The 16,147-nt window shown below is 41.4% G+C and overlaps 2 protein-coding genes across 4 annotated transcripts; both read right to left on the bottom strand.

Moving 5' to 3' along the window:
• Positions 1–1,129: 1,129 nt before the first annotated feature.
• LOC143322217 (high affinity choline transporter 1-like) lies at positions 1,130–10,845 on the bottom strand. Of its 2 annotated transcripts, none has more exons than XM_076733255.1 (9): positions 10,387–10,845; positions 7,822–8,011; positions 7,570–7,683; positions 4,724–4,879; positions 3,985–4,133; positions 3,662–3,808; positions 3,042–3,195; positions 2,448–2,665; positions 1,130–2,347 (listed from the first exon to the last, which is right to left on the bottom strand). In XM_076733255.1, the coding sequence occupies exons 2-9, from the start codon at positions 8,003–8,005 to the stop codon at positions 1,829–1,831; spliced, it is 1,641 nt and encodes a 546-aa protein (XP_076589370.1). In that variant the 5' UTR covers positions 8,006–8,011; positions 10,387–10,845; the 3' UTR covers positions 1,130–1,828. The 2 variants fall into 2 exon arrangements, with proteins under 2 accessions (XP_076589370.1, XP_076589371.1); XM_076733256.1 differs by having other exon boundaries at positions 7,822–9,046; positions 9,115–10,477.
• Positions 10,846–11,874: 1,029 nt separating this feature from the next.
• cfap161 (cilia and flagella associated protein 161) lies at positions 11,875–15,996 on the bottom strand. Of its 2 annotated transcripts, none has more exons than XM_076734160.1 (8): positions 15,596–15,996; positions 14,934–15,023; positions 14,613–14,830; positions 14,442–14,523; positions 13,155–13,190; positions 12,942–12,995; positions 12,735–12,808; positions 11,875–12,162 (listed from the first exon to the last, which is right to left on the bottom strand). In XM_076734160.1, exons 1-8 carry the CDS (start codon positions 15,665–15,667, stop codon positions 11,976–11,978), a joined length of 813 nt encoding a protein of 270 aa, XP_076590275.1. In that variant the 5' UTR covers positions 15,668–15,996; the 3' UTR covers positions 11,875–11,975. The 2 variants fall into 2 exon arrangements, with proteins under 2 accessions (XP_076590275.1, XP_076590274.1); XM_076734159.1 differs by having other exon boundaries at positions 12,942–13,064; positions 15,596–15,932.
• Between the last annotated feature and the right edge of the window lie 151 nt (positions 15,997–16,147).

The following is a 16,147-nucleotide window of genomic DNA, read 5'->3' on the forward strand; positions in this document are numbered from 1 at the left end:
GTTCATTGACGCCTGTTCGATCCGGGCTGCGGGTTTGTGATGTCGCGGTCGGACATCAAGCGTGCAGGTGCGTTCAGGTCCTGGTGAGCTGTGGGCCATTTCTGCGACCAGAGACAATGACGAATTCATGATTTAAACCTTTTATTTAAATTTGAGATTAATGATAAACGGACCCGAGTCTGATAAAACTATCTTTTCACATTATTATTGAAACTTTAGTGAGTTTCTTCGTACCATTTTATTATAGAAACAATTAAAAAACAAAAAACAAAAAAACATTTGTAACTGGGGATTAAAGGGGTGTTGTGATGATGACATATTAAAGATAAATATTCCAGCATTTTAATTAAGCGAAGTGAATATGCCATTCACCATACTGAATTAAAAACTTTTCTCTAAATATCATGTTCATTTCTCATGTTACTAGCAGGCCCTACTAAATAGATCCATTACCCGAAATAAACCAGAACAGCATTATGTTACCTCCCTCAAACGAGTCGCATTATTTATCCATTTAGATGCGTCTCTGGAGCTTGATTGCAAAATCTGATGAAGACTTCGTGCAACTACAGAAGCAGCACGTGAAAGGAGGAAGAAGCGGTATTTGAGACGTTATTTATGTGGTGATAAATAAAAAATAACTTTAGATTACGCTGGCGTGGGTACAGCACCACATTAGTTTATTAGCCATCAATCTGCGAGCATGTCTTCTGATATGATGGTGAAGTGAAGGAAACAAATAGCATCTCTCTTCTTTGTGAAAAAAACTTTTATATTTTCAAACTCATTTTTTTTTAAACACAATCTCGAGAGATTAGGCTGGTTCAGGCTTTTTAGGTCCTTTCGTTGTTCAGGTGTCGCCCTCTGCTGCTACAACGGTAGCATTGCAGTTGCGTTGTGCTTAGTGTTCGTCATTTACATGAAGTCAAATCATCAAATACTGTAATTAAATGCTGTAGTGTTGTTATTTATAGAACATTTACAGTGTGGAGCTTGTGTTTAGGGACCTTTTTCAGTCTTTTTCTCCATCACACACACACACACACACACACACACACACACACACACACACAAACACACACACATTTAAAAGAAACAGACTCCATCAAATACAAAGATTAGAGACATATTATCGTTTCATTTTTTTATGAACACTTGCAATCACAAAACATCTAAAAAATAGCAATTCTAATTCTATGTCTCGATGGTCCGCTAACAATGATCCCTTTGAAACATAAAATAATGGTTAACACTTCTACTACGGACACCTCCTGCGAGATTTCTTGCTTCTGAGGAACACTCAACCTCAGGGTTTTAAGAATCACAGTTGCATTTCTTTGTCCCTTCAGTGCTTAATATATATGCAAAGAGGCAAAACTGCTTCTCAGAAAGTATGACAACGGCTAATGATTACACAATTAAATAACACCGACTGGGTTGATCTTAATTTACTGAAAAGGCTTGAGTGGAGAGGACTAGATTAATAAACTATGAACATGTCTGGGTTAGCTGTGATTAACAATTGGGGGAAGAGGTTCATTTTAAGAGGATTAGGACCATGTGAATTCTGACATTAAAATCAGAATCTTGAGGTCGTCATATGTGGCCTTAATCCTGTTCTGTTCGAAAGAGACACCGACCGTGTCTCGACAGCCTCCCTGAATCACTCTCAACATACTGCTGGTCGGTGCATACGACGCATATACTTTAGCATTAAACAAGTGTAGTATACAGTACATGTAAGAATGTGCAGAAATAGCCTGTGCAGGAATTTGCATAAAAAGAAGTGTGTGTGTATACTTTGGCTGAGGTTGTAATAAATTTAAGTCTACAATTTTGTATGAAGGATACTGTTCTTTTTCTCCACCTGAGAAACAGGTGCCTCCTCCCCCTCTTCCTCTTTTATCTCTTCAAACACCCCCAGTAAATCCCAGGACTGAGGAATTACTTGGTGACAGAAGCCGAGCTCCATCAACTTAGACACTGTTACAATAGATATCAAAGAGCAAAGCATGGCCAGAGTCCTGTAGGGGAAATACTGCAAGATCACTCCGTCTTCCTCCCTCCAGCCGGGGTACAGGAGGAGAGGAGGAATCCCAAGCACTGGCTCCCCGCTCAACGCACGCATCAGCAGTCCCACTACGAGGCCGCTAATAGCGCCGTAGCTATTAGCGCAGCTGAAGTGCAGCACGCAGACGAGCTGCGGGAGGATTACGCAGTAGAGGAGGTCCCCACTCAGCAGCCAGAGGGCGAACACACTGTCATCACCAAAGGCCAGGCCCATTCCCGCCAGGCCCACCAGCAGCACGCTAACCCGGATCACCCGCTGCAGCTCTCGCTCCGAGGCCTGCAGGGAGAGCGAGAGAGAGAGAGGAAAGAGACAATAAAAATGGAGTTACTTTGCTTAATGCTGAACCCAACACACACACGCTCACACACACACACACCTGCTTCCTCAAAGTCGTCTTGTATATGTTTTGTGTGAACATGGATGCAGAGGACAGCAGCACAGAGTCCATGGAGGACATAACTGCTGCAGCCACAGAACCAATGCCTAACACTGACAACCAGGTGGGTGTGAGGTAGTGCAGAGCCAGTGGCAGGATCTTCCCTGCCTCCCCTCGTTCAAAAGGAGGGGGTAGACCATACGCAGTCTGGTTCCAGTCTTAGAGGAAAGGAGAGGAAGAAGGAGGAGGAGATATAGAAGTAGAGAAAGAGACAGCCAGGGTTGAGAGGAAAAGAAATAATGGGAGGGGAAGAAGCTTTCATGATTACAGTGATGGCATCAAAGCAAATAAAATAAAAGCACAGGGGAGAAAGAAGCTAAATATCTGAAAACAGGCTACATGCCCCACCACACTGATTATAATATGCAACCATCACCGGTGACGCAAATGCTCCCACACAAACAAATGCAACAAATTATATCATCCCACGCCATTTACCCCGGTGGTGGGAGCTAATTGTTCAAACATGTTGTCTAACTGAAAATATGTGTGTGTACTGCGTGCGCACAGCTGAGTGTTTACATTCGCGTGTACCTGCAGAGGCAGCCACCACCCCGATGACAACTGAAGGGATTCCCATGATAAAAACGGTCCCGGCAGCAGCAAAACAGGTGACCTGAGCCTGAGCCGAGGACGAAGCGGAGAGGATCCTCTGGTACAGAGCTTGATAGGCCAGTCCCCCCAAAGCCTACAACACACACATGCACGCATAAGAAATGCATGCTTTGTCAGTGAGCAACTTAGCAATTTGTGCAGTTTCAAAAACAGATGTTTCAGTTTAGATTGGTCAAACTCAGATTTATCTAAAAAGATGAATAACGGCTGTGTTACATTCAGATGTGCCAGCTCTGGTATTGTGCATTGTGGCTTACTAGTATGACTCCCTGCTCCATCTTTAAAAGGATAGGATGACACTTGTTCAAGTGTCTTGAAGCAAAAAAGATACCCATACAGGCCCTAAAAAGACGCTTTGCTTTTGCAATTCTATTTTGCTGTTTCAGTTTTGACTGCAACAGCAGGATGTAAGCAAAGCCGATACTCAAGAAACATGTTCTGCGGCTGCTTGTGTGCAGTGATGCAGCTTGGGATGTGGTATTTCAACCGCCTAACTCCTATAAACACAGAGTGACACAAAATAAATATTAAAATCTAACCAATAACAGCATTTCATCTGCCCATTTCCCAGCATCTGCCAGCTCCAACTCTCCTAACCAGGCGTTGACACTGGATTGGTTGAGGTGGACTCCTTGTGACACGTCAGTAACCGCAGGACTGAGTACCAGAAAAGGAATACAGAGAAACTGAAATAGAGGGAAAAGAACAGCTGTTAGAGCAAAACCCAGAACAAGTCATCAATTGCATCGTATTCAACATGGATGTATTTATCCATCTCATTAAGTGCCATCATTTCTGTGGCCGTCCCTCCACCCTCCTCCCTCCATTATTTCCCTCCCTGTGTGCTTCCTGTGTTTCTCACCAGGCTGACAAAGATGAAGGAAAGCTGAATGATATCAGTATACGCAACGGAGTAGAGACCCCCCAAAAACGTGTAGATGATGGAGACAGCGGCCGAGATAATGATGGAGAGGGCGGATGACAGTCCAAGAATTATGCTCATTGTTCCTCCTGGAGAACACACAGAACATTAAATCAGAGATGGAACACAAAATATAAGCGTTAAGATTTCATGTTATAGTCGACTGTGGTGGGAAATCCGTATTTACAGCTTATATTACTGTTTATATAACCATGTTTACTTTTCATATTTCATATATTAGCTGTGTATATCAAGTGTGTCTCATGTAAGCGTGCAGGCCAGCGTGCAAGTCCGTTTGACCGAAGCTGTGAGAAGCCCTTATCTTTCTACTCTCACACACACAAACTAGAGGGTCCTGTCTCCGGAGGACGGGAGGAAAGATAAGACTCAAGGCACAGCTTTGTTACAAGTGCTGGTGTTGTTTAAGCAGACAGAATGAAAGGATTACTGTTCGAAGAGCTTTCACTTGTTTATGATTGCCGGGAGGACGGTGAGAGACAGATCTAAATATAAAGTCTGAGTGAAACTGCATTCTTTGGTCTCTCCAGAAAAAGGTGTAAGCCTTGTATACATACGAACAGCTGTCAGACACTCTGAAAGACCCGCTCTGTTGAATTCACTTTGTTACAGACACCTCTATGACAGCGTTGGTCCTTAAAGACTGAGGCACGTTACTTACCGAGGGCAGCGAGGATGCAGGCCACCCACAAAATATCACTGACCAAAGCAGGAAGCAGTAGTGTTGCGGTGAACAAGTTTCCATAGCGGTGCTGAAATGGGTCCAGCATGGTCACATAGCGCTTTGACCTCATTGGTTTTGCAAAAAACAATCCACCTTGAGAATGTACACAGAATAAAAAATGGTTGAAGAGATAAATTACTTGAAATAACGTTTTGTCATTAAAAATATTCTAATGAGAGCTGGAATAATTTTAGTTGTCCAACAGTTACAACTGAGAGACAGCAGCAACGATTGTGATCATCCATAAATCATTGTGGTCATTTTTTCAGTAAAGTTAATTGGTTCCAGCACAAATGTGAATATTTTCAGCTTTATTAGTCTTCTATGACAGCAAAGTTTGGGTTTTGGACTGCTGGTCAGAGGAAAGGAGACGTTTGAAGATGTCACCATTGGCCTGTGGTAACGTGGACATTTTTCAGTATTTGCTGACATTTATGTCCAAATGATTTAAGAAAGGGAATAATTCACAGAGTAAGTGATAATGAAAGTAATCATTAGTTGCATCCCTAGTATCATGTATCCTAAAAAATCCTATAAAAGCAAATTCCCATTTGCTTTTGCCAACTAGGTATGGGCAGAAACGCTGTCCAATCTGTTTTCCTCACACAGAGGCTCTGTTGTTAGTGCTGTCACCTCAGAGCAAAGAGTTTGTGGGCTTGGATCTGACTGGAAAATGCCTGCGTACAAATCCTCCCTTTGTTGGGGTTGCCTTCCTCCCACAGTCCATGAAGACGCAGGTTAGATGAAATGGAAAATTTTTAAATTGTGTGTAGGTGTGAAACTGTATGTGTGAATGTCTGTTGGCCCAGATAGGACAACAATCTGCTGGTGGTGTGTGAAAGAACCTTGATGAGAAAAATAATGCGGTTGCACAATATAATCTGACTGCTGGGCATGTTCATTTAGGCTTAAAAATCAGCACTTTCTTTCTCAAGCAATTGAAGTATTGTCATGGATTATCAATTATTTCAATAAGGGATAATGCCTGACGAGGTGTCCGTTGTCAGGAATCAATGGACGACGGGGAGGCCAGAACAATCCAACATGCATAATTCGTGATCACAACTGACACCTAGAGGGGAATTATCCCAGTTATACATGGTCACTTGCCAAAGAATAAAAAATGAAGAGCATTCATTTATATTTCCATGCACTCTGCTAACACAGTCTTCCATCTTTCACAAGCCATAACTTAGTTTCTCTGGGAACCCCTGAGGGTTTGACTAATACATGGACAAATCATTACTTCCCATTTGGTTCTTCTGCAAAGGAAATGTTGTTCACCACACCAGTAAACACGACGATCCTTAGAAACGGCTTGGCAACGGGAGATATTTCTAGCACACTCAACTTATATAATCCTTTGGCTCAGAAGGCTAACGTTATGCTAGCAAGATTCAAAGTCAATTGTGTACAGTTGACAAGGTGAATATAATTTGACAGATCTTTACCAGCAAGACTAGCTAGCTGTCCAGCCATGTCATGGTCCCCTAATCAATATCAAGATTTAGATGACCAAATGATAGGTCACATGTACAGAATGCAGCCTAAAGTGGGAAGTTGAATAGCAAACAGCATGTGAGATGGTCGCTAGTGTGTCAGAATGTTCAGAGGGGCAGTGTGCTGTGTGTTACTGTCGCCATCCTGTGGTGTTCAGAGGATAAGGCACTGAGGGATCACACTCATTGTGTTGAAGTCACTCATTGTTGTAATTAGATGATAGCTTGTTAACGCATTGAAATAAATTGTAAACAGAGGCTTTGACTGTCTTCCTGTTGCTATGGCTACTCATTTTAGATGCAAGCTGATACCATGTAGCCAGATCATTGATTTAGATGGTGAACAGACAGTTTTACTGGAACTATTTAGCAGGCATCCATTATTAGGAATTAATGGACAACCTGCAGCCAACCAGAATCGAGTGCTCAGACAGACCATGGTATAATCTGCGGGAATGTTTTGATTTCCAGCTTTTAAAAATCAGAATTAGACATTGCCTGGCAGACATCCACTCCTAATTGGACTCTGTCTGAGTCTCAAGTAAATTCTCAAAGCATCTCTACCCTGCTTCTCGCCCAGTGCATGCAGGGATAGGTAAAAGGCCACAACACAACTTTAAATGAAGACAAGCAGGTAAATGGTATGAAGGGATAAAATACCATGCTTCTTTTTAGATGCACAAAGTTACTGAGGCTGCTGTACGGTTTCTAAGTTTACCTGCTCTTCTATAGTTTGTATTTTTAGATCCATTCTTGTTTATATTCTACGTACTTCTTATTATTTTTTCTATTTAAGTACTTATTTCTGTATCTATGCTGCTGCTGCAACACCTGAATGTCCCATTCAGCACAGGCTTCTATCTCAGCCAGGAATCTTTCATTCTTTCAGCTTGCCAACATGACAGATTTCATTTCAGTGTATGTGGCACCTTGGCCCTGAAACAGGTCAGTGGAGCCAGTGTTGAGATCCTATTAGCTAGGTATGTGCAAATCCCAGTCAATCTATGCCCTTTAAATAGTTTCAGCATGACTTTTTGCATCTTCTTGACTAAAGTATTGTTGAAGAGTCCAAAGCATGTGACTAATCATATCCTGCGAAACTTGTGTACGTGAGGCTGAAAATACAACCACACAGTGCTGTTACTTCCCCATAACAAGAAAAAACACCACAATGTTAAGATATATTTTTGCAGCGGTGCAATTGATTAGGTTTGTACCATAACCATCACCTCTTCCACTGCTGTTTGTTATTGTACAGAAACTTCATTTGTTTCAGCTACTTACCCAAAAGAAAATTGATAAGATATGCAGGAGGTCCCATAGCCCAGATGAGACCTTGACTGGGAGAATAAACAGCCTCAGCAGTTCCCATAATGTAACCTCCACCAACCCATGTTGCTACAAGAAAAGCACAAAACATTATCAAGTGAAAGACAGAGACAAAAAAAAATCCCACAGAGAATGGAATATAGAGTGCACACAAAAAGGAAGATACATGAAGTACTTCTAAACGATCGAATGAAGTAAAAGTTCTACCTGTCATGGTGAAAACTCCAACCAGGACACTGATGTTGCGCCCACCAACAATGGTAACTTCACTCTTGTTGCCAGTACATTTCTTCTCTACTTTCTTGGATTTTCGAGACGCCCAGATCCCAATTACCAGGATGACAATGTAAAAAACCACCACAGCCACCAGTCCAGGGACATTCACTGCCATGATTGTCTGGGCACACAATGCACAGTCCATCAAGTACACTAACATATAAAACACAGTAAATACACTTAAATATACAGAAAACAGCTGTCGCTATTCATTTAGCTGCAGTCAAAGACAGTTAGAGCTATTGCCTTTGGTATCTCCAGGAAGCACCACTGATAAAAGCTATGAAACCTTGTCAGCCAACTGAGTCTCAACTTTACCTTGACGGGCAGTGAATAACCACAGAAGACTCTTCTCCTTCACTTAGCAAGACAATCATTACTGGGTAGTCATAGCAAGACTTCTGACAGAATAATGTGACCAATCTTCACAACACATGTACGGTACCACCTGCTGTTGCTACTTGAGACTGATGCGGAGCCAGGGCATGGCCTGAAATAGCACTTAACTTCCGAGAGAAATGCTTATTGAACGAGTCACATCATAGCTGTAAAACTTGAGAGTGGCTCACAAGGTGAGTGGGGTGGCCCAAGAGAAAGTAGCACACACATCCTCAGTCTAAGCCTGAGACCCAGAACAAACAAACAGCTGTTGAAATGTGGGTGTCACCCAGGGATGCTCCACATAGATAAAAAGTGTGTAGCCAGGTTCAGGCTACAATTGAGACCGTGATGTCCCATCCTCTGTAAATTTTCTGGGAATTTGTTTTTCTAGCAGCGCTGGGGGAGTTTGGATTCTTCAGTTAAAAACACATTGCTTCAGGATGCTTCCAATATTTTAAGATCCAGTATTTTTCCACCAGGCTTCAGTCTTGCTCCACCAGAGTTTTTTTTCCCTAGGAATGTTTTGAAGCAGTAAGCAGACCTTCATATTGGGAAAAAGACTCATTTCAAATGCTTTATTTTGAATCACAGGTACATAATTACCAAGTAAGTTCGTTGGCAGTTTCCTGGAGAGAGCTAACTGCAGGGAATGAAGCTAGAGAAGGACAGTTGTTTTAGTTAGAGCTGACCAGAAGAATTTCTGAAAATGAACTATTCCAATAAAATGAACTTGCAGAAACTACTGTTGAGCAGTTTACTATGGAAAACAAAAACACTGTCACTGAACTAACCGGGCTGCGTATTTAGGTCACTTTGATCTTTCACTCACATTGTCTCCCCCACTGTCCAAGTTCAAGTAATGGAGTTACTCACTTGTGTCTAAGTTTGTTCCAGTATCACTTGGTTATCAAGAGTGCTGCAGGTCATGTTGACACTGACCATAAACCATCAAATACCCAGATTGTCTGGAATTTATTGTTTAGTCTTTGTCTAATGTTTGATTTCATTTGAGCAAGTGTGCTTATAATAGTTTCTGATTGTAAAATGTGCTTCAAATGCTTGGTAGACTTCTGCAGCAGCAAAATCAGAAGCAGTCTTAGTAAAGTCCTCGGTAAATCTGTGATCATTATTAAGCTAAATCCTCCCTTTGAGGTATCACTAAGCATGTTAGGGTCTCTTCTTTACCTAAGTAAGGAACACAATGTGAAAATACTCAAGTCACATTTTTACTGAAGTGCAGACACTGGATTATCAGGAGGTCATTATGAAGGCAGGATTGTGCTTTCCATCGTGTTACAATACTGTGTTACTGCTGTATTCATCTGCAAGCAGCGTCTGTTTTCTCGACTCGAGGTGATTTCATCTAAAACAATACAATCAATTTTGAAAGATAAACGTTTTTTAGTATCTAACATTCGCAGTGTAACTATAAGCCAGCTGTTAAAAACGGTGAAGCAAAAGGGAAAAGATTGCCCTCAATATGCCGGACAGCGTTTACAACGGCGTTCTGTAAGGTGATTCCTCTGTAATCAACCAAGTAACGTTCAAATATCTTCGTAATCACCCTAAAATAACCGCAATCCTCGAGAAAATCGCCACAAATGATGAAAGAGCCGTCGTGTAGTACATGGGTATTTTATAGCAGGATTTACGCGTCCCAGGTTTAATTCTCTCATAAAATACCGTTTACCATTACATTACCGACGACAAGACAGGCCGGACGCCAGAGCGACGTTTAATTCTTCAGGACGGACATCAGCACTAGCTACACAGCGTTTAATTGTTATCTGCGTGGTTATCAATATGTTGAATATTGGATTTATCGCCTGAAAACAGGTTCACAAATCTGCGCCTCTTCTCTCAGTCGGGCTCCACCGTCCGCACATTACATTATTTTTCCTTTAGCTAGCTTAAAAGTTAAAGGCAACAGTTAACGTTAGCCTCAAACCGCAATTTAAAAAAACGAAATATCAGCCAAATGAGCGAAATGCATCCGATTTTTTTCTTTTTTTTAAATTAAACAATAACTGTGGTGTATTTTTTTTCTACATTGAACAGCAAGGTTAAACGTGAAATTGTGCATTATCTTCCCATGTGGTGGCTAACGTAACGTACCTTTGAGTCGAGCCGGAGCGCTGTCTCCCACACATCTGCTGCCTCCAGTGTGGTCCTGAAAAGCCGCGGCTGGTCAGTTCATCCCTATTGTTGTCCCTTTGAAACGTGACACCTGGGGTCGCGTTCAACACGGTCAAAACGTACTAAAGCGTTTTTAAAAAGAGGTGGCGGGGTGATAAATGTGCGTTTGCGAAGAGATGCAGTTGCTGCGCCGCTTCCTTTACATCATTTGGAGACAAATCGAAAGCGTTAAGGTACAAGATATTTTTAGCGCTGCTGTGAAACGCACTTGCGCACAATCGGAATGGAACAAAAGGGTTGCGAAAAACGGTGGCGTTTAAACGTTTTTCACTTGAACGCACCCTGGACCGTAGGCCATAATAATAGTAGTATCTGTGGTAGAAGGTGCATAGATTCAGTACATACTACATCTCCCACCGTACATGACGCTGTCACGAGTGACAGGCCACACGTATTCCACACTAAGGCGTGGAAATGTACCATCACGCACCGTTTAAACTCTAAACGCAAAAATGTTTTCCACCGTGTTTACGAGGATACAGAAATAAGATGCCCGAAAGGTGACACTACCTGCACAGTAGTGTTGTGCAACTACGCAGGCTGTGTGGAGTAAATGTTATACGTTTTTCACGAGAATATGAATGAGGCATGTGCAAAACCAGCATGTGCACGCACACTCAATTGTAGCAGACTTTGCAAATGCACAAATTACTTACATAAGACTAAAATTAAATTATATAACAGTACTTTAATTAATAAGAATATAATACATTAACTGATGCAACTCAGAGTTCTAAAAGTATAAGAGTTGAGGAAAAATAAGTTTTCAAATTTTAAATCTATTTATGTGTTTTGCCTTGTCATGACCTCATTGTTTGAACACACCATCAGTAGGGAGTGAGAACGACAGCAACGAGACTACAAGCAGGAAACAGCAATCGTATGATGTGCAATGTGTTTGGCTTACTTCCTGTTTTACTTTGGTTATCAAATCATATAACTGTGTACATGACATGCTAAACATAATGCAACAGTAGCACAAGCAGAGAAGACTCTGCCCTTAAACTTTTCACTTTTGAGAGTATTTTTAACACACTGGAAAGGGTGACAGGACTGCATTAAGTCAGCTTGTGATGACTGCTTTGAGTCATTTTTCTTGAATTCAATGTCCCTTTCATGACAGAGCCTATCCTTCGCTCCATTTTCTCATCAATATTCTTATTTGAAATTTATTTCAGAGGAAATTCAAAATGTGTGGGGAAATCTTGCTATTATCTAACTAAAACAATGAACCCCAAGTTTACCCCTCCTTTGTTTGAAGAAAATATCAAATGCTTCTTTCTACAGAGCCTCCTGGTGGCTTGGCTAGTTAATGTGTATCATATAACCTTAACATTCCAGGTTGGAGTCCAGCCTAGACTCTCTTTGCACAAGAAGAAAAACTCAGTGACCCAAACAGAACAAAAAACAAACTTTATTTTAAAAAAGTTTAGGTGATGTTAATGATGTGGTGTCTATCTGCCCTATTTGTACACATTACAGGGTTATGAGAGTGGATTGTGTTAGATTTAGATGACAGGGGTCGCCTGCGTGAGCTCCTTGTTGTTAGCCGCTGACTGTGGGTGGTTGAGAAGTACAAGTCCATTTCCTGCTGGGTCAGAGGTGCACAGTATCCAATGGTTGTTGTCCTGCTCGGCTTTATGGGAATCCAAGAAGGTGTGTGCTGTCACCTCATACTCTTTGCCATATGTGGTCCTGCAGGGACACAACTACTGTTACTTATAGAAAGACAGCAGGCATGCAGCCATTTATAACATTACTTATAGCAGCCATATTGGAGGTCATCACCTTGTGACAACAAGGGGCTCTCCAGAGCTGACTGAAACTGAATACTTGCCCATGCCAATAGAGATGAATCTACAGGGTGTATTTCTGACATATTTAGACAGGAAACTGATTATGTTTATTAATATATATCAGATGTCTGTTTGGGTTAAGAAAGCAGATTCTTGTCCTACAGCTACAATTCATTGTTGCCTTGGAGTTGACCAGGGGAGACCTCATTTTGAAAAAAGGAAGAAAAAAGAAACACATCAGTCAGCTTACATATAGTAAGCTGACTTGCATCCACATTGAAGTTATCGTCCTCTGATATCTCTCATCTTGTATATCACATATTTGGCTATTATTTCTATCCTTTTTTCAAAGGACCTCCAAGATGACATCAGACATGAGAGCAACACAAATCAAAAGCCTTTATATTATATTTAACACAGCAAGATATTCCTCTTGGTTTGGGATTTCATTTAAAAGGTGAATGGAAATACCAAAGGACTTGATCACCCAGAGCAGCGAGAGCCTGGTTTGTCTTGCAGTGTATGATCAGCACCTTCACATTGGCCTGGAAAAACAAAAGCATGCACACAATGGAGAAACACAAAGCATTCTGTATACTGTGTTTAGTTAAAGATTAACAGCAAAAGAAATTTCCATGACAGGTGGAATAATTAACCTTGAAGCACAGTAAAACTCACAGGTACTGGCTGATCCTCATATTCAAGCCTCTCCTGGGGGTCAAAGTGCACTATCTTCCACCATGACAGAAAGCAACTGTCAACATCCAAGTTCACTTCTTGTAGGCGGGACTTTTTTGCACACTTTAAATGAAGTCACAATAATATGAGTGTGCACGTGTGCATGTAAACTTTCCTCCTTGAATAAGTAATTAATGTTAAAACTAGTTCTACCTTTTGAAAACTTTGCAGGTCACTCGTCAAGTAAAGCTGAGTAAAGAATGGAAGAGAAAATACTGTATGTAAACATACAAAGTGATGTGCACAATGCAAAGTGAACCAGGTTTGCTACTTAAAAATCCCTATATAACAGAATCATGCTAACTTGTTGCCTTTCCCTGAATGCAAAATACCACTGCAATGAAAAGAGAGCACATCTGTTCAATAAGCTAAATGACCATGAAGAGCTGATGGTAAATGGGGCCTCTTATTTTTATCTAACATTAAAGGTGTATCCATAAGTCCATCAGTCTGGCATTGTGCTTCCACAAAGTTGGGGGACTTTCTGAGAGACAGATTTAAAAAAGACTAGTCAAGATCAAAGCAGCTGAGGCAAAGATGTTCTGACTTTTAGTCCCTATTATTATACCTCCCATACTGCAATTCAGCTGCAACTATCATTACACCCACCCTGCCTAGTAAATACCCTCTTCTTCCAAAGTCCACACCCCTAGTTTGTAACACAAGCTGTCTGTAAAAACGTTAAAGCCTCCAAGCCCCACTGAGATAATCTTGATCCATAATAACCCATCATCAGGGTTATTTACTTATTCTCCCTTCAGAGCCATAGAGGATGTTTCACAACTGTCTTCACAGGCTGTGGAGTACAATACAATATCACATTGAACTCCATGTATAAAAATGGTGGAGTGACCCTTCGACACTGTCAGTTTTTGTGTACTTAAACCTGCAGTCTGGAGCATTTGTACCTCTTTCTAGCTGTGGGAATAATTACCCAAACACTCTGGACATGCTCATGATGCCATGGGCTCCGCCATACTCATAGTTGCTGTAGCTTACACCATTGCTAAGGCTGCCCCCGGCTTCAGCTCTGGCAAATCAGTCATTGCTGGTTGACGTAAAATATGTCACTTCAAGTGCGCCTGCACAAGGATGTCACCAAAGTCACCAGATTTAAGAATTCTGGTATACTGCAAAAAGGGCAAAATAGGCTTATTAAGTATTCTGTGATCTTGTTTGGCAAGGGACAGGGACAACGAAAGGGAAAATGGGGAAGTTGTGGAATGCTCCAAAAACACCTGTTTGGAACATTCCACAGGTAAACAGGTTCATTGGTAACAGGTGAGAGTATCATGATTGGGTATGAAAGGGGCATCCTGGAAAAGCTCAGTCATTCACAGGCGAGGATGGAGCGAATTAACCACTTTGTGAAACATGATTGTATAAAGGTGTGTGTGTGTGTGTGTGTGTGTGTGTGTGTGTGTGTGTGTGTTGACTTACTCCCCTGGCAAAGCCACTGGTTGTTTTTAGGGCAAAACTTTGCTCAAAATGCAGAGTTGATCCTTCAGGACTGCCATCTACACTGCAATCACACAATCAGTGTTAAAGGGTGTACATGTGGATGTGTTGCCATGTGTGTCGATGTAGTTTTAAGTGTGCTTGTGTCTGTACCTGGTAATGATGAAGGCAGTGCGTGTGCAGGCCTGAACAACTCTCCCTGCACTGACTCCGCACGGGGCTTGAATGCCGGGCGAGGGGGTCTTCGTCAAACTGTTAATGTCTGCGTTAATGCTGACTACACTGCACTCCCTGTTTTCTCCTCCCATGTTCACTAATATCACAACATCCCCAAAGTGCAATCTTCCATCACTAGTCACAGTGAGATTCACCTGCACACATGAACAACCATGATTGTTACCATCCCGCTCATCTTTGTAATATTGTTGATTGTTGCTGTTAATGGTGCTTTTGAATAGTTTAAACTCAGTTTACCGGTCTCAAGATGTTCTGCTTGAGGAAGTCTACTCTCTGGGTAGTAAGCTCGCCCTTCTCTTTCTTCTCCAGATACTCTTTCTTTGCATCCTGGAAAAACATCAGCATATTCAATGTGAATTTTTCAACATGTCTCCACTACTGCTACTTGTATACTGTAAGTTAAAAGAAAAAACACTCTCACAATATAGCTTCATCATGCTAAGGGCTACTTTCTTGCTATAACCCGTTGTCTTGGCATCATGCTAAATAACTGTATGAACTCCATGGTTCACGTAGTTGTTATTTCTCCCTAATTTATATTCCTCTAGTATTTGTTTTGCAGGCTGTCACCATAGCAGAACAAATGTAACTTAATAGCTACGTTAACTCATAATAACATTGATTGATCAGGGGTTAACCTGATAACCAACGTTACTGTCTTTACTCTTTACAGCTGGGTAAACTGAGATGGGTTGGCCTGATAATCAGACTGAGTTGCCGTTTGAAACCAGTTTGTAATCATTACCTAATAGGTGTCGCTTTCATTAAAAAAAAAAAAAGCATACCCATAATATTAGTTAAGTTGGATGAGTTAGATAACGCTAGCTGCTATGTGTCCAATTACGTATTAGGGACGGCTTTTAATTAGCTTAACCATGAGAACTTCATTTTAAACAAACCTCTGTTAAGCGCAGGTCTTCATTCCAGTTTCCGATTCTAACATTTGCGCGATACGTTCTCACGTGAGTCATTTTGGCTCTAACACTGACAACTATTTGTGCACCGATACGATAATAGTTACGTTAAGCTACTTTGGGTGTTTTCGCCGTTAAACGTACTGTAAACCTCGTTTGTATAGTGGTTGTTATGGCAATTGATGGCGAAGAGTCGACTGACGTATCAGCTTGTCAATTCTCGCTGATTGTCGCGAGAGGGCGTGCTGGGGAAGCCACTGAGCTACAGTGCATAAGAGCCAATGAAATCTCTTCATATTTCTGCTTATTTTCTGCTTCACGCAGCAGCAGGACCAAGTCGTGGAAAAATACTGACACATACACAACAGTTCTGAAGACATAAACACACATACAGTAAGTCACAGTCTTACAAATGTGAATTTCCCTTTAGTTTTACATAAATGTGCTCCAACAAACACATGCACACACATGTGAATGTCATCATTGTCATTATCATCATAATTATTCTCAGAAACCATGCAGCTTCATCTCGGTTAA

Source organism: Chaetodon auriga, chromosome 6 (genome assembly GCF_051107435.1).
Source record: "Chaetodon auriga isolate fChaAug3 chromosome 6, fChaAug3.hap1, whole genome shotgun sequence".
In the NCBI taxonomy this organism is placed as follows: domain Eukaryota; kingdom Metazoa; phylum Chordata; class Actinopteri; order Chaetodontiformes; family Chaetodontidae; genus Chaetodon; species Chaetodon auriga.